Below are 25505 nucleotides of genomic sequence, written 5' to 3'. Positions count from 1 at the left end.
AACGGGATAGTAAGTAATTTAATAAAATTTTTTGTTTACAAAATAATATGTGTGGATGCCCAATAAAAATTTGCTATGCAATTAAAACTATTCCTTAATTGTTAAGTATTAACAATTCCAGACGGCATATTTATAAAAGTTTATGTTGTGTTAGTTGGTGACTTACATCTATAAAAAGTTATTATTAATAACTTTTTATATATATGTATGTAATAATATAATAAAATAAAAATCATATATTTTTAAGAAAATCATTTATTTGACAGTCATACAATTGTAAAATATCATTTATTGTCTTTACAATATTAGTTGGAATGTACAAATTTTTAATACACCTGTTTTCTAATATCGTTTCGATTTCATTAAATTTTTAATCCTATACACTAAACTTAAAGCTATATTTTATAACCTGTACAAAAATTTTAAATTGTCATATCCACCAAACGACGGTTTTTTTTTAATATGAAATTATATAGAGTTCGAAGCAGTTTCGCGCGCAAATCTATCGCTGTCCCTTTTCACGTCACAACAAAAAAACGAAACGGCGATAGTTTTTGACGCGTGCCTTGCCACGAATGTCAAGTTTGGATAATTATTGTACCTACCAAGTGTAAATTTTCATTTCGTGTAGTTTAGTGGATATTGTATTTCAGAATAATAACACAGGTAAACGAAGCCATCAAAATAAACTTTGTATGATTTAAATTCATTAAGTTTATGAGACATTACGTAAGACACTTAATTTTTGTCCTGGTAAATAACATAATGATAATCAGGCAAGGCCTTTTCGACTAAGATATTTCTTACTTATAGATAATCTATTTCTTTCACTTAAAGATAATAATATTGTACTTAATCCCTTTGACTTTTTTTAATTATATCAACAAAGCTATTTGGTAACCAGACAAATAATATTTCGGTTCGAATCCCGGCCAGGGCATGTTGAGAAACGAACAATTTCTAATTGACCTGGGTCTTGGATGTTTATCTATATATGTATTTATTACAATAAGTAGTATCGTTGAGTTAGTATCTCGTAACACAAGTTTCGAACTCACTTCGAGACTAATTCAATCTGTGTTGTCCCGTATATATTTATTTATTTATGTAGGTGTACAGAAAAATCTAACTGATTGAGCTAGCCTCAAAATAAGTTTGGAACATGTTTCAAAAATTATTGAATGGATGAATGAATGAAAGATTTATTTGAAATAACGCACACAAGCTCAAGTCTCAAATACATTACATAAAATAAATAAAAATAAAACTCAACCCTAACTTTACTGTATTTTTTTAAAAACAATATATTAGTACAAACCTCACTATACCAGAATATATCACATCATCCATCTTTATATGTCCTGATCTCAGATCGAACTCTGAACTTAAAGTAAAGAGGCATTAATATAACCACTACACCACAGTACGAGTGAAGTGACAATGGGCTTCATGACTTAAGTTGCATCAAACATATTATTTACGTTTGGATATTTGTGAAGTTGACGTTGTTGTAGAAAATGCTGCAGTGCAGTTTGTTACCGCTTCTTCTGCACTGACGCCTTGGAAGCGGCAGTAAACTTAGTTTTAAATAATAAATGTGACGTCAACCAATGTTGTGAAACCAAAAAATTTGACAATTATTAAGCGATATGAAGTATCCTATAATAATGAATAAAAATTTTGAGTTTTGAATTTGATGTTTGAAATGTATAAAAAAATCTGGTTACACAATAAGCCATTATTGATACATAACAGTTTAAACATACATGGCCAAATATATGCTATATCACATTTTCTTATTAAAATTACTATCTATAATTATACATTACCTTACACTACAGTGATATGAGAAATTGATGCACTAGATGTATCCTGACATCAAAGTCATTCTAGGCGACCAATCAATTTAACATTTTCAAGGCATGACGTTTCTAATTGGGAATTTAATCGGACCGGAATTAATTTTCCAAATGTTTCCAAGTTCAACTTATATTTTACACGATTAAAGATTCCCAAGAATATAACATTCGTCAGCTTTTTTCCTCAACCAAATTCTTTGGAAATCAATTTTGTTTCTTTTAAATAACTTCAAATTTTAATAAAATTTTCGTTTTCATTTCCAAACGATTCATTGGGTTTCGAAATAGAAAAAAGGACACAATAGGAGTTATACACGATTATCTAAGCTTATTATGTAGTTTCAAAAAAAAAAAAAACAGACAGTTAAATGAAAATTCGCCAAGTCAAAGAACACCTACATTATCAAAAACCACTTGAAGAAATCCAACATATCGCTGGTAAATGGAAACAAAACAAATAACATTTGTATGATATTCAATAGGCTAAGTGATAGGCTTACAAACTTGGGATTCTTCTTTCAGGCGACGGGCCAGCAACCTGTCACTATTTGAATCTCAATTCTATCATTAAGCCAGCCAACAGCCGAGCGTGGCCATTCAGTCTTTCCAAGACTGTTGGCTCTGTCTACCCCGCAAGGGTTATAGACGTGACCATATGCATGTACTATGTTCTTCAAAGTTTGCAGTCTAAAACGCTACACACTTTATTTTCTAAATATCCGTTAAATGTTTTTTAACTTAGAAACTAGTTTAACAAGGTTGTGTTTTAGGATCCAACGATACGGTTTCCTCCATTGCGTCGGCGAGCCGTGTGGGTTTAGAAGGCACTGAACGGCTGAGATTGTACACCTGGAATCAACGTAATGACAGGTCAATGAAAGTGCGCGTGCTGCAGTGCAGTTTGTTGCCGCTCCTTCAGCAATATCGCTTTGGAAACGGCACTAAACTTAGTTTAATGTAATTTATTATATACTAAATTTATTTATTCGACGTCAATCAATGTTGTGAAACCAAAAGATGTGAACATAATTTATTGACGTTCAAAATTTACCATAATAATGAATTTAAATTTTGATTTGATTATAATGAGTTTTAGGTCGATGGAATTCTGCGACTTGGTCCGCGTGGAATAGTTAATTTGTGCATCATTGAAGCCCTCAAGGATGAATAATTTTCCCCCGTTTTTTTCACATTTTCCATTATTTCTTCGCTCCTAATAGTTGCAGCGTGATGTTATATAGCCTTAAGCCTTCCTCGATAAATGGTCTATTCAACACAAAAATAATTTTTCAATTCGAACCCGTCCGTCGTTCCTGAGATTAGCGCGTTCAAACAAACAAACAAACTCTTCAGCTTTTTAATATTAATATAGATGTGTTTAGTTAGCAAAAATTTCCATAATTGGGTATATTGGACATTTGTTGACATAGAAAGAGTAGCATTAATGGGTATCTGTTATCTGATCAGCGCTCAGGCGGCTGAGAAGATTCAAGTTAATCTTATCTTCATGCCGTGTGGTTCCCGGGACCAATACCAAAAAAGAATAGGACCACTCCATCTCTTTCCCATGGATGTCGTAAAAGGCGACTAAGGGATAGGCTTACAAACTTGGGATTCTTATTTTTAGGCGATGGGCCAGCAACCTGTCACTATTTGAATCTCAATTCTATCATTAAGCCAAACAGCTGAACGTGGCCTATCAGTCTTTTCAAGACTGTTGGCTCTGTCTACCCCGCAAGGGATATGGACGCGACCATATGTATATATGTACTAGAGGCCGCCCGCGACTTCGTCCGCATGGAAACCCTATCAATCCCGCGGGAACTCTGGGATAAAAAGTAGCCTATGTGTTATTCTGGGTCTTCAGCTACCTACATACCAAATTTCATGGTAATCGGGTCAGTAGTTTTTGCGTGAAAGAGTAACAAACATCCATACATCCATACAAACTTTCGCCTTTATAATAGTAGTAGGATGTATGCTTACCTTCATAAACAACGGTGTTGACAATTGATCGACTCTGCTGACGCTGGTTAAAATGTCGTCCATCTCCGAGAGAGGCTCTATCGGCGCCACCTTCAATTTCGGCCGTTTCTTCGCCGCCTGTTCCTCGTCTGAATCCGATGGGGGGAGACGGATCTGTTGATGAATGAGATAGCAATATAAATATATACGGGACAAATTACACAGATTGAGTTGGCCTCGAAGTGAGTTCGAGACTTGTGTTACGAGATACTAACTTAACGATATTATATTTTTATAATTAATATCTACTTATATAGATAAACATCCAAGACCCAGGCCAATCAGAAAAAGTTCGTTTCTCATCATGCCCTGGCCGAGATTCGAACCCGGGACCTCCGGTGTCACAGACTAGCGCACTACCGCTGCGCCACACAGGCCGTCAACAATATTAATTAATAATTACTTTATTTTGTACTCGAGTAAATGGAACACTTTCACAAATAACATGTATTTATCCCTTACGGGTCGGACAGTGCCTTTCGGAACTTTTAAAAGCATACATATACTATGTAATCATATAATCACGTCTATATCCCTTGCGGGGTAGACAGAGCCAACAGTCTTGAAAAGACCGATAGGCCACGCTCAGCTATTTGGCTTTAAGATAGAATTGAGCTTCAAATAGTGACAGGTTGCTAGCCAATCGCCTCAAAAGAATAATCCCAAGTGTATAAGCTTATCCCTTATTCGCCTTTTACGACATCCATGGGAAAGAAGAGATGAAGTGGTCCTATACTTTTTTTCTATTGGTGCCGGGAACCACACGGCACTAAAATAACTACAAACTTACCTTTCTAGGACGACCCGGGCCGCGTTTTTTTGCCGGAACAGGGAGTGGGGATGGCGACCTACCCTGGGGGAGTTACAAACAATTAATACATACATACATACATACATACATATTGGATCTACATTCATTCATGTTTTCTCAATGTAGACAATATGTGCATTCGTCCACGATTTAGATTTAAGAGATCTATATTTGTAAATTGACGTCCGGTGAAAATGCAGTGTAGTTTGTTCCGCCGCTTCTTCGTCCGCTTTGGAAGCGCGTAGTAGTTATAATTAGATTTAAGTTATGTGACGTCAAAAAGTGATACCTTGTATCCAATTTTGAAAATAAATCTATTCTATTCTATGGTCACGTCTATATCCCTTGCGGGGCAGACAGAGTCAACGGTCTTGAACAGACCACGTTCAGCAAATCGCTTAAATGACGGAATAGGCATGATGACTAATTTGTTTGTTTTAGTAATTTATTAATTTAGTTTCTAATCAATTAAAACATTGGTAAAATACTCGTAATCGCGTGAATAAACAAAAAAATGCCTGAGATATAACTATGTACATAACACATTATTTGGGCGAGTCCAAATAGTAGAGTATTAAAAAAAATATATTAAAAAAACCTGTTATGTACATTTATGATGGTTTAATAAAAGTTATTCCATAATTTATTAATTCACTGATGGCATAGTTTTTTTATTTTATAAAATTTTGAATTTTCAAAATGGACTTTCCCGTCGTACTTTGAATGAAATTATTTATTTATAGCGTCAAAATTTAAACTGTAATGTATTTCATTACGTGTATTCTATCATGTTTACTTATTTTTATATTATTTAAGACCTTCATTCTTCATCGCTATTGATATTGAAATAGTGACAGGTCGCTAGCCCATCATTTAAAAGAATAATCCTAAGTTTATTAGCCTATATCTTAGTCGTCTTATATTAATTATTATAATTAATCTAGCTGTGCCCGTAACTTCGTCCGCGTGGAATAGTTATTTTAGGACATCATTGAAGCCCTCAAGGATGAATAACTTTCCCCGTTTATTTTTCACATTTTCCATTATTTCTTCGCTCCTAAAAGTGGCAGCGTGATGTTATAAAGCCTAAAGCCCTTCTCGATAAATGGTTTATTCAACACAAAAAAAAAAATTCAATTCGAACTAGTAGTTCCTGAGATTATCGCGTTCAAACAAACAAACTCTTCAGCTTTATAATATTGGTATAGATTATTTTGTGTCTTATAGAAATAAAGTTTAAACAAATAAATAAATAAAGGCAAAATATGCAAAACATAGACAATATAGGCATACCTTCCGTTTCCTCGTTGTCCTTGTACCATCGGCAGACCTTGTGACCATAGACAATTTGGACTCGCTAGACTTGGATGTGTTCATGTTGTTATCGCCCGGTTCATCTTTACACAACCTGCTGTTTTTGCTCGTGAAGAAGCTATCTTCGTCCAGTTTGAGCGTTTGAAAACACTTGTGACCTTGCAGGGCGTATCTAATTGTCTTCAACACTTCAATACGGCATTTCAACCTCGTATCGTCATTCATTTTTTTGAAAAACGGCACTAATGAATTCATAAACAGTTTGTCATCGTCGAAATGGTCTTCCGGTAAGATCGAATTAGCGTCGATTTTGATTTCAGACGTTGGCATCTCGATTTTTATATCTTGTGCGTCAGTCGATGTGGATTTGTCCATTGTCTCTGGTCTCTCCGGGATGTCCGGTTTGGTTTTTAAATCTAGCGGTATGTCTATGGATTCGTTTTTTATTTTAATTATATCTTCGGGTGGTGGATGCGAAGAGTTTGACACTTCCGAGAATGATTCGTATTTGTCCTGTGCGAATCGCGGTTTTCTGAAAAATAGAAATAGAAAAAACGATGTTACTTAAACGCTTACACTTGTATCAATGATCCAAACATTTTTATCAAGATGAATTTTTATATTTGTTTGAAAATTCGATAGATATTAAAATTCGCAGCTTTACAATTCAAAGTTTACCCAAGAGAACCTAATAGTACTTATTTTATTGACATTGCGGAGCGATATCAAACCAAATTAAAAAAATAATAATATAAATAGGAACACTTCATCTCTTTCTCATAGATGTCGTAAAATGTGACTAAGGGATAGGCTTACAAACTTGGGATTCTTTTTTAGGCGATGGGCTAGCAACCTGTCACTATTTGAATCTCAATTCTTTCATTAAGCCAAACAGCTGAGCGTGGCCTATCAATCTTTTCAAGACAGTTGTCTCCGTCTACCCCGCAAGGGACATAGACGATGATTATATGTACATATGTATGTATGTACAATATAATTACTTGTTTTTATTATATGTACATATGCTTTTAAAGACTGTCGTCTCTGTCCACCCCGCAAGGGACATAGACGTGATCACATGTACATATGTATGTATAATTAAGTACTTACTTGTTTTTAAGTGCATTCAGCAAGAACGCCATCTGCTTGTGGTGCTGATAGCGTCGGGAGCCCGGGGCGCACATTTCAGGCGGCACACACTTGCCCTGCCTGTAGGCCTTCGTGTACGAGTCACGTATAGACCGCCATCTCTTCTGGACGTCTTTGCCTGTTGACAAAACATGTGTTTAACACATTAGTATGTTTATTGTATACTCTAAAACATATATATCACTACATAGTATAAAACAAAGTCGCTATATTAGTCTGTTTGTCTGTATGCTTAAATCTTTAAAATTACGCAACGGATTTTGATGCGGTTTTTTGTAATAGGTAGAGTGATTCAAGAGGAAGGTTTTTATGTATAATTTTTCCGAATTTTGCACCCGTGCGAAGCCGGGGCGGGTCGCTAGTATATATACATATATGGCGGGTCGCTAGTATATATATATATAAAGAAAGAATAGGATCACTCCATCTCTTTCCCATGAATGTGGTAAAAGGCGACTAAGGGATAGGCTTACAAACTTGGGATTCTTTTTTAGGCGACAGACTAGCAACCTGTCACTATTTGAATCTCAATTCTATCATTAAGCCAAACAGCTTAACGTGGCCTATTAGCCTTTTCAAGACTGTTTTGGCTCTGTCTACCCCGCAAGGGATATGGACATGATTGTATGTTATTTCTTTCACGCGCGTCACGCATTTTAACCGCAAACCTTACCGATTCAGCCAACGAGCGACGCTCCAAAGCAATATATTTAAATAAATATATATAATGTTATATACATATAAGAATAGCTGTGTCCGCGACTTCGTACGCGTGAAATAGTTATTTTGGGCATCATTGAAGCCCTCAAGGATGAATAACTTTCCCCGTTATTTTTTCACATTTTCTGTTATTTCTTCGCCTCTAAAAGTTGCACCGTGATTAAATATAGCCTAAAGCCTTCCTCGATAAATGGTCTATTCAACACAAAAAGAATTTTTCAATTCGAAACAGTAGTTCCTGAGATTAGCGCGTTCAAACAAACAAACAAACTCTTCAGCTTTATAATATTTAGTATAGTATAGATACATACGATGCATAAGTCAAACGACCTAATTATAATATGTATCAAACCCCGTTTCATCACATCAAATATACTTAAACATATATGAATAACAGACAAACAATAATTTGCTATTCAAAACGTAAGAGTATGTATATTATCACTTTTAGAATACGTTATTATACACGCAATAACATCATAGCTTCGTCTCGCAGAGCCAGTTTAGTCAAGTTGAAGGTCGAGTGACGATGTTTATATATATGTATGTACGAGTACATGTAACGCTTTGGGAATATACGCTTTCTTACGTGTGATATTTTAATTGATTTTGAGGATCGACTTGTAATTTGTGAAAAATTAGAAAAAAATAGTTTTCTTTTTTTTAAATTGTCTCTTAAGTGTAGAGTTAAAAATTCTGAGTCACCTCAATGTGTGTAGATATTTAATATTATAACATTTACATAAGGGATATTTTTTTTTATTATGAAAAGTACAACAAAAAAAATAATTATTCGGCGTTGTCACGGTTTGATGTGTCGTCAATTTGTGTACATAAATATTTTTATGCAAAAAAATATTGTTTTTGTATGTAACGCAAACAAAAATTGTTGATATGCGATCTACGTACGCATCAAATATATACGCATTTGGAATGAACTCTTAAAATATTTCTCATGACCTTGTTCTAAGAAATGTTTTCGTTGAGCGAAAAAAAAAAACAATGAGTTAAAATTAACACTAATCTATTTAGTTTTCGTTTAATTAATCGAATTGTAATATTTAACAAAAATTTAAATAATTTATTCGATTTTATGGCAAAATTTCTGTTGTCTTGGGCAAAATTTACATACATAAATAAAACTTCCGTTAATAAATCGAATTGTAATAGATAACAAAATTGAAATTATTTATTTTTTTGTTGCCTGGCCCAAATTTAACTTTTTTTTTTACAAAAATTAAATGCGTATTATGCAAAATGTCAACATTATGATTATGTCATTAAATGAATGTTCAAATTTCGAGAAGATTGGTTATGAAGATAAATTAAAGTAGCTTACAACTGGAGGTTAAGGCTAGTGTGTACAAATGTTAAATATTGACATTGACAGATGTCAAAATATAAGTTATTAGACTACTGTATCACTCTATTATACTATTGAGTACATGCATGCAACTGCAAATATTGTAATATCATCCTTATGTGAACATTTAAGCGATAAAATAAATAAATACATAAATAAAATAAAATTGAATTAAGAAGAAAATACTCTTAATTTAATACATGAAAATTCGATGTCGTTGGTCGGTATAATTTTAAACTAAGATATTGCTTCTAATAATTCTAAGCACATACATATGGTATTATTACGTTCTACGTATAAATATACTCCCATTATTCTCATCATAGTCTTTAATCAAATCACATCACTATACACATCATATATATCATATACATATACACATCTATAATCACGTCTGTATTCCTTACGGGATAGACAGAGCCAAGCAGAGTAGAGAATAGAAAGGCCACGTACAGATGTAAGGCTCAATGATAGAATTGTGATTCATATAATGACAGGTTGCTAGCCCATCGCCTATAAGAATAATCTCAAGTATATATGCCTAGCCCTTAGTCACCTTTTACGACATCCACGGGAAAGAGATATTGAGAGATTTGTAAAACTTTTTAACGATAAAGCACTCCTTATTTGCGCATTTCGCAGAAAAAAACACGTCTTCATCGGAAGGTGAAGGCCGTAGTATAACGACCGCTTTATAACTATAATATGTTTGTTGTGCCCTCCGATTTCTACTGGATTTTTGGTAGAGGAATAACAAGAGTAACACAAAATAATTATAAATAAATAATAATTATATGTATGATACAGATCGATAATAAATAATTTAACATACAGACGTGATTATATGTATGTTTGTGAAATTATTAAAAAAAAAACGATTTCTATTTTCAAAAAGTTTAGCTCACATTTTAACTGACAAAACAAACTAAGCAATTTAACTGTGGAGTTATTATTATAACTAACTGATATAATATCATAGTGATAGCATATCAGTGATACATACATACATACATAAAAATCACGCCTCTTTCCCTATCAGAAACTATCCATATCAGTGATACGTGTACAATTTACACCCGCCGTGTTAAGTATACACAAAATCGTATGACACGAAACAATTCGTTATTTTCGACAGCTGAAAGAGATTTGCCGTGTGGTTCCCGGCGCCAATACAAAAAAGAATAGGATCACTCCATCTCTTTCCCATGGACGTTGTAAAAGGCGACTAAAGGATAGGCTTACAAACTTGGGATTCTTTTTTAGGCGACGGGCTGGCAACCTGTCGGTATTTGAATCTCAATTCTATCATTAAGCCAAATAGCTGAACGTGGCCATTCAGTCTGTTGGCTCTGTCTACCCCGCAAGTGATATAGACGTGACCATATGTATGTATGAAAGATATTTTTTGCGATAAAAAATTTTGAACGGTCAATAATGTTTATTATAGGTAAAATATTATCATGTTATCCATACTAATATTGTCGACGTTAAAGTGTGTTTGTTTGTTTGTCCGTCTTTCACGTCTAAACAGATTTCAATGAAATTTATAAAATATCTAGGTATACATAGTTTTAGCCGTGTACCGTTCCCGGCACCAATATAAAAAAGGCGACTAAAGGTTAGTATTATACATTTGGGATTGTCTTTTAGACGATGGCAATCTGTCACTATTTGAACCTCAATTCTATCAATACACCTAACAGCCGAACGTGGCCTGTCAGTCCTTTCAAGGCACTGTCTACTTCGCAAGGGATGTAGACGTGATTATATAAATAAACTAGCTGTCCCGGCAAACGTTGTTTTGCCATATAAATAATTTTAAGGAATTTCTAGTAAAAAAAAAAGTGATAAGTGTGGACAACCCTTATCACTAAGGTGTATAAAAAATAGATGTTGGCCGATTCTCAGACTTACTTAATATGCTCACAAAATTTCATGTGAATCGGTCAAGCCGTTTCGGAGAGGAGGAGGCAACGAACATTGTGACACGAGAATTTTATATATAAGACTAGCTGTGCCTGCGACTTCGTCCGCGTGGAATAGTTATTATGGGCATCATTGAAGCCCTCAATGATGAATAATTTTCCCCTTTTTCATTTCACATATTCCATTATTTCTTCGCTCCTTATAGTTGCAGCGTGATGTTGTATAGCCTGAAGCCTTCCTCGATAAATTGTTTATTCGACGCAAAAATAATTTTTCAATTCGAACCAGAAGTTCCTGTGATTAGCGCGTTCAAACAAACAAACTCTTCAGCTTTATAATATTAGTATAGATGAATACCGGGGTTACATTAAAGGACTATAATTTAGGACCTATAATTTAAGCCACTTGGTGTATGAATGGTTACTGATGTATAAATGAGTGCTTTGATGTGAACACTTGAGAATTGTAATATTATCTTCATTTTACTTATTCATACATACACCGATTCATGAAAAATAACATTGAATCATAACATTACGCGGGTAGTTTTGTGCCTTGTGGGAACCTATAGCAAAAATAAAAGGACCACTCCATCTCTTCCCTATGGAAATCGTAAAAGGCGACTAAGGGTAAGGCTAAGGCTCATAAACTTGGCATCCTTTTTTTGGGCGATGGGCTAGCAACCTGTCACTATTCGAATCTCAATTCCGTCATCAAACCAAAAAGTTGAACGAGGTCTTTCAATCTTATCAAGATCGACAGCTCTGCCTACCCTTGAGAGATACAGACTAAAGACAGATAATTAATTTAAATATCATCGACTTTTCAAAACGTGAGACAAGAGATGACCGCCCACCATAATTTGCAGCATCATCTTAGAAGCACGTGGGATGCGGTACTTACTAGTAAGCACTGTCCTATTTCAAGGATAGACGAGTGTTTCATAATATACTAATTTTAAATAACAATACATACATATAATCACGTCTATATCTCTTGCGAGGTAGACAGAGCCGACAGTATTGAAAAGACTGATAGGCCGGGTTCAGCTGTTTGTCTTTAAGATAGAATTGAGATTCAAATAGTGACAGGTTGCTAGCCCATCGGTTAAAGGAAGAATCACAAGTTTATAAGCCTATCCCTTAGTCGCTATTTACGACATCCATCGGAAAGAGATGGAGTGGTCCTATTCTTTTTTTCTATTGGTGCCGGGAACCACACGGCACTTCTATCGGAAAGATTACTTATTAATTTTATCCGCGGCTTTTCTCGTATTTTATTTATATATAATTATTTATTTCCTCCCGGCTTCAGTCCCGGTTGCATCCTCACCACTCTGGGAGAGGAGCCCGGGGCACGCCTTTGACAACGGATCCTGTATTGGGTGTGTCAGGTTTTAACACGAAGCGACTCCCGTCTATACCAGGTACACCAGTAGACCACATAAAGAGCCTAAGTGACAAATTTAAAATTACTTGACCTGGACTGTTTTGTCTGTCAGCCACTGAAAAACATATTCTATTCACATAGATTTCTTCTGATTTATCATCTATAACAAAAAAAAATATTGGGCACATAACAAAATCGAATTCCATTTAGAAAAAAATGTATTCTCTCGTCCACATTCTATTCTAAGTTTAATTGATATTGTGAAGTTGACGTTGTTGAAGAAAATGCTGCAGTGCAGTGTGTTACCGCTTCTTCTGCACTAACTCTGCCTTGGAAGCGGCAGTAAACTTAGTTTTTAAGTAATTTATTTGACGTCAACCAATGTTGTTAAACCATACGTTTTGACAAGTATTAAGCGATATGAAGTATCCTATAATAATGAATAAAAATTTTGAAAAAAAAAACATATAGAAAAAAATATCAGGCACATAACAAAATCGAATTCCATTTATAAAATAAAAAAAAAAAAATAGACCGATCTCGCTTAATAAATTAAATTTAAAGATTGCTTTTTAACACTGTTTCCTGCCAGCGCTTCGTGGCATTACCGTCCAATGGGTGGGTCTATAATCATGTTAGGGCACGGACAGACTGTGGATGCACGCGGCTTGCAACAGGTTTAAGCGGGAATTTACAGGAGAGGCTGTAATTATATGACAGATGACTAATTCGGTTCTCTATCTATTAGCATAAAATTCTGTGTCACAATTTTAACACACAATTTTATATGGCATACCTTTGTTTAGCCTAATAATTGTTACGCATAATATTATTTAGCCGCGCCGTGTGGTTCCCGGCACCAATACAAAAAAGAATGGGACCACTCCATCTCTTTCCCATGGATGTCGTAAAAGGCGACTAAGTGATAGGCTTACATACTTGAGATTCTTTTTTAGGCAATGGGCTAGCAACCTGTCACTATTTGAATCTCAATTCTATCCTAAAGCCAAATAGCTGAACGTGGCCTATCAGTCTTTACAAGACAGTTGGCTCTGTCTACCCCGCAAGGGATATAGACGTGATTATATGTATGTATTATTTAGCATAACTTTTTAGGCATATTTCTTTAAGCATACCTAATATTAGCATAACCTAACCTAACCTAGGAAATACTCTCCTTATAGCGCATTACACTACATCTGCTCCGCGCAAAAAATAAATTAGTCTAAACTATATTTATGCCTATTAAAATAGTATGCCAAAATCAATTATGCCAAAAAACTTATATGACAAAAAATAGTATGCGTAACTCGTTATGCCAAACTAAAATAGGACAAAAATAATTAGTCGAATGAAAGGGATCCCGACTAAATTTTGGGTGATGAATGGGGTAATGTTGTGATTTGAAAGAAAATGTAGTACCTACTCGTAACAGGAATAGAAAAAGGGTATGTTAAGATGGTTTGGTCACGTGGAGAGTTCATTTATCATGAAAGCCTAGACGAACGTATCTTGATCAAATTTAAAAGACGTCCTGGCAAAATGTGGATGAAGCGAAAAAAGTGTGTTGAGATCGTAGCAAGTGAAAAGATGTAGTCTCTGCCTACTCCTCCGGGAAAAAGGGCGTGATTTTATGTATGTATGTTGTTCTCTGTCTTCCTCGCGAGGGATTTCTGATTTGACTAAAGAAATGTATATATTAAATAAACAGTTAAAATATATATATATATATATATATATATATTAACTGTTTATATATATATATATATATATATATATATATATATATATATATATATATATATATTTCATATCATAAAGCAGAAACATTAAGCCCCAGTTATAATGAAAATCAATGTCAGCTTATTGATTCCTAGAAAGTATTCCTCCTGAGCTTCGCAAAAAATCTTAGTAGGCAGGAAATAAGACATCATAATAACAATATCCTACTAATATAATAAATGCGAAAGTTTGTATGTCAGGTTGGATGGATGTTTTTTACTCTTTCACGCAAAAACTACTGAACCCATTACGATGAAATTTGGTATGTACCTAAGTAGCTGAAGACCCAGATATACATATAACAGATAGGCTACCTTTTTTATCCCGGAGTTCCCGCGGAATTGATTCCACGCGGACGAAGTCGCGGGCGGCCTCTAGTTTAATGTAAATATACTCCTATTTACACAGGCGACTATATTATATAATCGTTTCCTTTTATTTCATTTCTCCATGACCGTAATGTATTTATTTTTCTTAACATTTAATTGGTTTAAACAAAACAGTAGGTAGATTAGAAAAAAAAGTTTTTTTTTATTTTTGATACATTTTTAAACTAGTAATAAGATAGAAAATTGTTGTGTTTAATTTATATTGCATTAAACAAAATATAAAAGAATTATGTATGCTACATACAACAATAATTTTAAACTTTTGGGTGTTTTTCGATTCGCGATTAATGTCGCAACAAAATATTATATCAAAATTGACGAATATTTGGCAATAAATAAAATTGATTTTCATACAAAGTGATAAGATTTAAAATCGTATAAACATTTTTGTATCGTAAATAAACATAATATGAGTTTTTCATGGAGACAATGAAGAATGGGAATGACGCGAAAGAAGTATGCACTGATTGAAAGTATATATTAAGTGCTAAATAGTGGAATTGAGATTTAAATAGTGACAGGTTGCTAGCCCATCGCCTAGACGTAGGTATTTTGTTTTCAGTTAGAACAACGTGTATCCAAATTACATGTTCAATTATAATTAGGTAAATATAATTAATATTAGTAAGTACTAGAAACGTTATCTTTAACGTTTGACGACAAATCGTCATGTGACTAACAAATTAAAATATGTGTTCACTTACTTTGTTAATTATTATAATTACATATACATACATTTATGGTTACGTCTATATCCCTTGTGGGATAGACAGAGCCAACAGTCTTGAAAAGAGGCCACGTTCAGCTATTTGGCTTAATGATAGAATTGAGATCCAAATAGTGAAATGTTGCTAGCCCATCGCCTAAAAAAAGAAACCCAAGTTTGTAAGCCTGTCCCTTAGTCGCCTTTTACGACATCCATGGGAAAGAGATGGAGTGATCCTATTCTTTTTTGTATTAGTGCCGGTAACCACACGGCTTTAATTATAATTGCAAAACTCATTATTCACATTTTTGACGTAAGTACTAAACAAAAGTAAATGGAATTAACTGATTTCTTTAATTAAATTAAATCATCTTTCATATTTTCTTCAGTAATTACTTGAATCGTTTTCAATTGAATTTCTTGAATTGTTTATTTTTACATATCCTAATTTACTCACATACAATAATTGATGATTATGTCCGAAAAGTATTATAAATAACAATAAAATTACGTTACGTTTATATGTTTATATATATATATATATTATATATATATATATATTATATATATATATATATATATATATATATTATATATATATATATATATATATATACTCACATACAATAATTGATGATTATGTCCGAAAAGTATTATAAATAACAATAAAATTACGTTACGTTTATATGTTTATATATATATATATATATATATATATATATATATATATATATAATTAAATTACAGATAACATCTTAAATGTATTAAAAATATTAAAATTTGGTTATTACTTTATCGGAACCGAAAAAAAAACCAGAAGAAACAAATACTTCCACCGCGGTCGGAAACCCTATCAATGGCTTTCTTTATTTTTATTAAAAGCTTTTATTTAGTTTTTTCAACATGACGACTAGATACGGATATTTTTACATCGAAAAAGAAAATTAAATTCATTAGTAAAATATAAAAAAAAAATTGTATTTGATCAAATCATTCTTATGTAACAATTTTAACTTTGTATAATTAGGTGAATAGAAAAAAATATATAATTGTACGTTAAATAATATGAATAATCTTCTTCTGCACTGACGTTTTGGAAGCGGCAGTAAACTTAGTTTTAAATTATTTATTTGAAGTCAACCAATGATGTTGAAACCAAAAGACATGATAATTATTAATCGATATGAAGAATCCTACAATTAAAAATTTTGAATTTAAGAAAACAAACATCTCACTATGAATACACTAATAAAATACAAATTTATTATTTAAGTTTCTAATATTGGGAGTGTCCTTCACTTCGATTGAGGCTAATGACTCACAAAATTCACTCGTTCGTCTCGTTATCCGCGCTGTTACAATATTAAAAAAAAAACTTTAAAACAATATACGAACCCATTATCTGCTAAGGAATTCCTATTTATCGGCGTTATTTTAATCAACACTGGCACAATACAATCACTAGAATCTGTTTTGTTATCACATATATTTTTTTTTCATTTGTTAAAATAATCTGTATCGCGGATTCCCAATTCAAATGTTACGTCAATCTCCAGAATGGCGTTTGAAAAAACTAAAATGACAAAAAAATTATGCTATTTAATTTTTTTAATAATTTAAATGTTCAAATATGGAACGAATCATTCGTTTTTCCGCTCCCCTGCAACGTTATTGTTACGCGAGCGCTCAGAAGACATTCTCGAATGCTAGCGATCGCGAGGCACTGACTCGACTAGTGTCTGCCAATGAGCGGTGCGGTACGACCTATACATTTTCAGAGCCACTATATATTCTTAGAGTTTTAAACGATAAAATTTTATCATCCACAGCAATAATGACTGCGGTTATTTCACTATGCCGCACTGTAACCAGTTATGTGGACGTGTAATTGAACAATATGTAATTTTATGTGTTTATTTTATTTTATAAATTCATAAAATAGGTACCATAGAGTCAAGACGAATGTCACGCAAAGTAAATATACTCATTTGACGTTACAAAGAACGAAAAGGCGCTGTGTTTTGGTGTAGTCTTGCAATATTGAGTAATTTAGAAAGAGACAGGAATATCAATGTATTCTCAGTAGTGATTTAATCATGGAAATCAGCTCACGTTGTGATAAAAGATAAAAACAATAAACAGATTAGCAAAAAGTTAAATAGAACGGTTTATTTTTAACATTCAAAATTATTATATTTATTTTTTAGCCTTTCGTCTTTTTAAGACTCTACCTACCTCGTAAGAGATAGAGACGTGAATTCACACTGTTTTTTTTTTAAATGAAATATTAATGTAAATAAAAGGCATAGTTTTATTTTACTGAATATAAAAATTATTTTAAATACGTGCGCTGTTATAACGTCAATAAAGTTAAACTAACAGAGAGAATAATTGGAAGAAATAATTGAAAACAATAAATTAAAAAAACCAAATGCACAATTGGAATTTTAATGTCATATACTTTATAATATCACGGCATTTATGGTTATAAATAGAAATAGATAATATGGTACATACACGATCAATGTTATACTTACGTGCGTCCGCCGAGCCAACCGCAAGACACTGGGGCGTACTGAATGGCATGACTCAGCGGACGCATTCGAAATTCAAAAATAGCAGGAAAATTATTTCTAATTAAAAAAAGAATTGTTTTTTTTAAATTTTTACTTAATTTATAAAACTTATTATGTCATATAACATAAAATTTAAGAAATTAAAATTCGAATGGGAAAGTAAATAATCTTTAAAAAAAAAATTACAAAATATGTATCAGAGGAATAAAAACATTTTTTTTAAATCAAAGATACTTTCTTGATAAACAACAAAATATATTTAACCTGCCTAAAAATAAACCCGAAATATTCATCTTTAAATCTAAAATTCGTCAGGGACATGATAAATTTGAGATCAAAATAACAATAAAATTAAAAAAGATTTAGATGTATGTACTAATACGAGTATTAAAATTATACCGGAAAATTCCTTATCTGGAATAGGATAAATTATTGTTTTTTCCCCGTTCGATATGAGTGGCGAGTCGTTTTATACATATTGTGAATCTTAGTTAAGCAAGATTATGACTAATTGACTGACTGATGGCATTATGAGAAACGAACTTTCTCTGATTGGCCTTGGTCTTGGACGTTTATCTATGTATATAAGTATTTATTATAAAACATAGTATCATCGAGTTAGTATATCGTTACACAAGTTTCGAACTTACTTCGAGGCTAACTCAATCTGTGTGATTTGTCCCGTATATATTTTATTTTTATAGATTTGAAATTTGGCATGTAGGATCCTTATATATAAGAATTTCCCATAATATTCGCGGGAAGGGAAATTGTCGTGATTTTTTTTTGCTGTGCGCACGGCGTCCACAGATATAGATATATTCGATAATTATAACCTCAACGTTATTGAGTAGATAGAGGCGAGATAATTAACAACCGTAATGGTGGTACAAGCCGCCATTTTGTTTTACTTATTTTTGCTCAACTTAACGCTTCTGTGAATGCTAGCGCATTCGTAATTTATATTTTTAATAATTAACCGACTTCAAAATAAAGGGGAGCTTCTCAATTCAATAATTAAAATGATTTGTTATTAATTTATAACAACCAGTTTACATATTATATGAATAACATATTTTTTTTTACATTTGCATAAAAGAATGTGCATTATTGTGCATACTAAATAAGAAAACTCCGTTTAAACAATATTTTACGGGCTTTATAGAATAGGAAAAAACTTTAAAAAACTATTTGTGTGCAACACTTGGTTTAAAAAAACTTAATTCATAAAAAAAATAACTAGAGTACAATAGAGCTGTGTGTGATGTCTTTAATAGCGTCTGAAGCACTAACTGGTGCATTAAAATATCTAAACTATTATTAAAAATAAAAAACATTTTAGCGTTGATACGCGATAATATAAGTGGAAATAGTAAAAATAGTGACACATACATACACACATACATAAAATCACGCCTCTTTCCCGGAGGGGTAGGCAGTGACTACCTCTTTCCACTTGCCACGATCTCTGCACACTTCCTTCGCTTCATCCACATTCATAACTCTCTTCATGCAATCTCGACGGTATCGGTTACCTACATAATAATTGCTTACGTTATATTTCCTTCGCCAAGTGAATGTGAAACAGTAAATCTTATAGGACTTGAAGTCCCGAAGCTAGGTGACCTAAACTAGAAGTACTGGTACTACAAGTACCTACTGTGTACGTGACGAGTGCCACGTTTCAAATTGCATAGAATTTTGCTTAATATATATCGTTTAAATACATACATACACAGAGTGCCGTGTGGTTCCCGGCACTAATAGAAAAAAGTATAGGACCACTCCCATCTCTCTCATTCTTAAAGGCGACTAAGGGATAGGCTTATAAACTTGGGATTCTTCTTTTAGGTGATGGGCTACAGTTTACACTGGGATGGTACACACATACATACATATACTTAGTCACGTCTTTATCTTTTGCGGGGTAGACGGTGCCAAGTCTTGAAAAGACTGATAGGCCACGTTCAGCTATTTGGTTTTAAGATAGAATTGAGATTTAAATAGTGACAGGTTGCTAATATAATAAACTAGCGACCCGCCCCGGCTTCGCACGGGTGCAAAATTTATACATAAAAACCTTCCTCTTGAATCACTCTACCTGTTACAAAAAACCGCATCAAAATCCGTTGCGTAATTTTAAAGATTTAAGCATACAGACTAACAGACCAAAATAGCGACTTTGTTTTATACTAAGTAGTGATTCATATTTTGAGAAAATTTTAAAACCGTCTCATATAATAATGCAATTCCTACAAGGGCAAATAAACTGTGCTGACAAAACAAACCGTACTTTTTTTTTAAGTTATAAACAATGATAATATAAAGGTGGTTATTTCGTTATCAATATTCTTAGAACTTATTAGGCGCATTTCGACAATGTTACTATGAAAAGATGAGATATCATTGTCAAATGGCTTTTGTATATCCTTATCTACTTGGTACCTGCTAAGAAATTACCTAAGTTCCCTTTTATTTAATTATTGTTACAAATTCCTAGAGTTTTTTTTTGTAAAACATGACGCAACATTTGTTGTTACTATAAAAGAAAAAATTGTGAACCTTTTAACTTTTTGAAATTAAAACTGGCTGTTTGCATTTGAATTACCGACAATATTACGAAGAAAAAAAACGTATAAATAATTGTGCGTTCTTAATTCAAACGGTGCGAATACCTATTGCAGCTAGGGAACTGCGGCGTTCGTATTCATGACTCAATAGATGCGGGGGCCAAGCGAGACCTTCTACTCATAAACCGAACATTTCAACGCTCGGCGAACTTCAATCGGCTACATTGCGCGCCGCGAAGGTACTTTATTGATCAGAGTAATATAAAAACTTCAATGTAATGCGCCGGTAACGATGTTTGAGTTATGTTTGATCGGTACAACATTACAATTATTGACTCGGCTGCCCGTCTAGTTTAGTATCGCGTCCACGGAGTATATTGTACGTAAGCGTCTTTGTATTGTATTGTAATATAATTTTGTTACCTTATAATAATTTTGTATGGAAATGAACGCCGCATTTTTTCTATTAGTTCAGATGAGTTTTTATTAGTCTTATTTGTTTTTTTTTATTTATTAATTTTAATTCAATTATTTAAATGATGTAGAGAATCACAATAATAAAATTTACGAAACGAATCATCATCAGTAGACTATTAGATGAACTGAATCTTTAGGCACGTGACCTTATCTGCATTGTACTGACCTCATTGGAAGTCGGAAGTCAGCGAAAATTCGTAAACCGCCGAAAAGACGATTGACAAATATTATAGGAAACATAGTACTGTTTCCCTCCTGTACTGTTGTTAGAATTTCATAAAAGAAGAAAAAGTTTCAAGAATTTAAAACACACGCATTTAAAATAATGCAATTGTATATCAAATAATATAAGAAAAAAAGCAAATAAAGATCTCACTAAATATTAAAATATATATATATATATATACAAAAAAGGCATACCTACTTCAATTGAGTTCAAAATTGTATTATGTTTAACCACAATTTGTAAAAATCTTGGGACACAACAATTTCTTAAACTAACATAGGTATTAATGTTGCGTAAAAACAGGTACTTACAGCATCATACCTTGTGCAGAAAAAGTATTATAAATGTATTAAAAGCACCAATACAAATAAGAATAGGACCACTCCATCTCTTTCCCATGGATGTCGTAAAAGGCGACCAAGGGATAGGCTTACAAAACTTGGGATTCTTTTTTAAGGCGATGGGCTGGCAGCCTTTCACTATTTGAATATCGATTCTATCATTAAGCCAAATAGCTGAACGTGGCCGTTCAGTCTTTACAAGACTGTTGGCTCTGTCTGCCCCGCAGGGGATTTGGACGTGACCATATGTATGTATGTATATATATGGACGTTTATATATCGTTGGCAGTTCATGTTACCATTAATCAGATAACGTATCATATGTCATACAATGGAGATTGCTTTGAGGATGATAAAATGTCAATAAGAATAATCGGAATACAACAAAATGTTTTAAAAAAACATTAAAAAATCGCGGAGGTCGCGATTATAAATAGGTTTATCTATGTATACTAATATTATAATGCTGAAGAGTTTGTTCGTTTGAACGCGCTAATCTCAGAAACTACTGGTTGGAATTGAAAAATTATTTTTGCGTTGAATAGACCATTTATCGAGGAGGGCTTTAGGCTCACGCTGCAACTATAAGGAGCAAAGATATAATGGAATATGTGAAAAAAGACGGGGAAAATTATTCATCCTTGAGGGCTTCAATGATGCCCAAAATAACTGTTCCACTATAGTTAGTATTAAATTTAAAACTTATTAAGCTAAAAAGACAGGTTAACATGAGATAGAAATATGTCTGAACTAAAGAAAATAAATTTTCCTTGTTTAGGTACCTAAAAATATTTATATATATATGAAATAATAAGCGATAACTAGTTACTAATATTATATTGATACTTTTTAATGACAAAGTCGTAGGACTCATTATTGGTATCATATTAATTAGTTTTATTTTATTGGTATTTTATTTATTTGAAAATGTATTCTTCTTTTTAGTCGAACACTCTTGTCAGAGTGGTCGTGGTTGCGCAGACGAGTTATTACCTAGTTTAATAAAAAAAATGATATTTTTGGTTAAATTATTTAAAGGGATGATAAAAAATTATCAATAATACACAGCACCGAGCTACGCAAAATAGAAAAAAAAAGAAATCGACTATTGTGACCACTAAAAGGTCTAAGTTACCTAACGAAATTGTCGATATTTTTTTTTTAATTTTTAATTAGTGTTTTAAAATACAATGCACATGCACCTAGGTATCATAATCGTACTTTAGAAACGGTAATAATTATAACTTTGAATTCTATTAGAATACTTAAATCAAGATTAAATAAAAAAAAAACTCAAAACAAAGGTTTATAAATAGTAATTAATATTGCGCAATTTAGTAATAATTTTTTTTTTAAATCTTTTTCAACCTACTTTGAAGTTTCAAAGGAACATATCAAATTAAAATCGTCATGACGATGTCCAACTTCCTATAGGATAGAAGAAGACGAAATATTGCATGCGTACACAATCAACAAGCCATTTTGTTATCAGACCTATAATACTCTAATTATTTTAAATATGCTCTCAATGTATCAATTTGTAGGCAATTACTATTGTAACAATAACATCGTCCCCATTACACATTCTCTAATTACAACATTTGCTAATGAATAAACTGCCAGTTTTAAAATCTCATTAGTGTTGAAGAAAAATCCCAAGCATAAACTATAACGAGTGAACACTATAACTCAGGGAATAACCGACAAATCACAATGAATTAAACACAAGATGTTCAACTCGAGCGAATCAATTCGATCTACAACAGCGTCAATGTCTATAATTCAATAACAAATAAATAACCGCAAACTTACTGCGCGTCATGATTTAATAAATTAAGTTGATAGCGCAAAAGGTGAGACGAGGCAACGCCTCGACCGCATCGCGATTCCTTTCAAAACAACACCACGTCACGCTCGATTAATCTATTTAACACTGGCAGAGTTTACAAAAATATAAAAAAAAATAATATTTAAAAACTTTAATTTTCCGCAACAAAATGGCGGCGTTAATACATAACAAAATTATAGAGCATATACCACGTGCGGTCTCGACGCAAACATTATAATTCCAATTTTGAAAGCATCCGTCGACGGCTGGCGTATGGACAAAGAGCACACGCAAACCCGCGACAATTGCTACCCGGCCGGTTTGTAAACGCGGTTCGCCGCACGCGCTCGCTGCGGTTGTTCCTACATACGCAAATCGTATACTTAGCGTTACATACCAGCCGCAAACTTCTCCGGTAGACCCATCGTGGACCAGCTCGGCACGACGCTCTCGTAAACCTCCTCCCAGCACCTAGCCTTCTCGGCCCTGTCGCCGTAATTCGGATGGTTTGTATCGAACAGACAAGGCCGTTTTTGCACTTCGGATATTATAAAACTACTCTTGACACCGTCGGGGTCTCTTGTGCGGACCATTTCGTTTTTTTTTCTATTTTATTAAATTACGTATTTTCCGGATTTGCGGATAGCGTGAGCGGACGTCGCGCGCGTATGAATGTCCGCGGGAAACTGGCGAACTGGGTACGGTACGGCGCATCGAGCTATAAAGTGTCGAGCGTACAAAATGAACTCTCCCCTATTGCACCTCAATAATACTTGGGTTGTCCTTAAAGTAGGTAACGCCCCTTCGGTATAAAAAATGTTATAATTCTTCAGGGTAAAAATAAAGTTGTAAGTATGATTCTATGTGACAACGCATTGTATTTTAACTCGGAACTAAACAACTATAATTAAAATTGTAAATACATCATATATTTCCGTAGAAATGTTATTTTGTAGTGAAAATGGCGTTCGCCGGCGAACAAATAGACCGGGCTCACTATCACTGACTTATTAAACAAATAAAATGCATAGTTCACTTTTGTAGTCGTACAGAAACTCACTAGCATTCGGAATAAAACTTATAATATCGCATAAGAATTTGGAAGTTATTAACATCTAATATCCGAGATAGCGTTAGAAAAATAAACAAAATAAGTTACGTAATATTACCATATAGGAATATGTATAACAAAGCAAATATATAATCATATGCTTTGCGATCAAAATATTATATTTATTTATATATGTAGATACATGATAAAATAAATTTTAAAGTTAACTAATAATGAAATTAACAATTATGAATTTATAAAGCATCTTGAAAAACAAACTTGTATTTTATTTCAATCAATATACTATTATAATGTCAATATAAAATAATTTTTGATAATTAAATAATAACTTTAACAATTTACATTCCCTTTTTAATTTACTAAATTTTGAGTGCGTTTGATTCGTTTAAAAATTATATTTATTAGCCTTTGTAACTGTACAATAATTTATCCTACCTTATAAGGGGTGAAAAAAAATTTGTTGAAAAATTCTAAATAAGTTAATTATAAGAAATATCTTTAAAAAAAAACGGGGAAAATTATTAATCCTTGAGGGCTTCCATGATGCCCAAAATAACTATTCCACACGGACGAAGTCGCGGACACAGCTAGTTATACTAATTAATAAATTAGTAAGGCATTAATATTTTAGTAATCATCTTTTTTATAAGTAGTTTTAGCTTCAGGTTTAATTTGATTTAATTATAATATTTACTAAATGTCTAAAAAGGTATTACTTAATATTATTTAGATTTTTTTTTTATTTTGATCTCGATTCTATCGTTTAAGGTGCCAAACAGCTGAGCGTGGCCTATCAGTCTTTTCAAGACTGTTGGCTTTGTCTAATATGTATAATATAATAAAATAAAAAATGATATTATTTTCAATAAAACATTATTTGTAAAAAGTATTTAAATTCAATTTTGATCTTTAAAAAAACAGAAAATCAAAAAAGTATGGAATGCAGTTCAAATAAATGGAATTAAACATTACATCCCTTAGT

At 32.9% G+C, this 25505-nt stretch overlaps 1 protein-coding gene across 3 annotated transcripts; it reads right to left on the bottom strand.

The window, feature by feature from the left end:
* Nucleotides 1-379: 379 nt before the first annotated feature.
* LOC106142169 (uncharacterized) lies at nucleotides 380-24151 on the bottom strand. 3 transcript variants are annotated; one of them, XM_013343843.2, is made up of 6 exons: nucleotides 23849-24151; nucleotides 7120-7276; nucleotides 5989-6541; nucleotides 4675-4737; nucleotides 3846-3998; nucleotides 380-2708 (listed from the first exon to the last, which is right to left on the bottom strand). In XM_013343843.2, the coding sequence occupies exons 1-6, from the start codon at nucleotides 24042-24044 to the stop codon at nucleotides 2610-2612; spliced, it is 1221 nt and encodes a 406-aa protein (XP_013199297.1). In that variant the 5' UTR covers nucleotides 24045-24151; the 3' UTR covers nucleotides 380-2609. The 3 variants fall into 3 exon arrangements, with proteins under 3 accessions (XP_013199297.1, XP_013199298.1, XP_013199299.1); XM_013343844.2 differs by lacking the exon at nucleotides 23849-24151 and adding an exon at nucleotides 23436-23584; XM_013343845.2 differs by lacking the exon at nucleotides 23849-24151 and adding an exon at nucleotides 16829-17198.
* Between the last annotated feature and the right edge of the window lie 1354 nt (nucleotides 24152-25505).

The sequence above is a fragment of the Amyelois transitella genome, chromosome 27 (genome assembly GCF_032362555.1).
Source record: "Amyelois transitella isolate CPQ chromosome 27, ilAmyTran1.1, whole genome shotgun sequence".
NCBI classification, from domain to species: domain Eukaryota; kingdom Metazoa; phylum Arthropoda; class Insecta; order Lepidoptera; family Pyralidae; genus Amyelois; species Amyelois transitella.
Note: the sequence above shows the minus strand (reverse complement) of the source record. Positions and strands in the feature narration are given on the sequence as shown.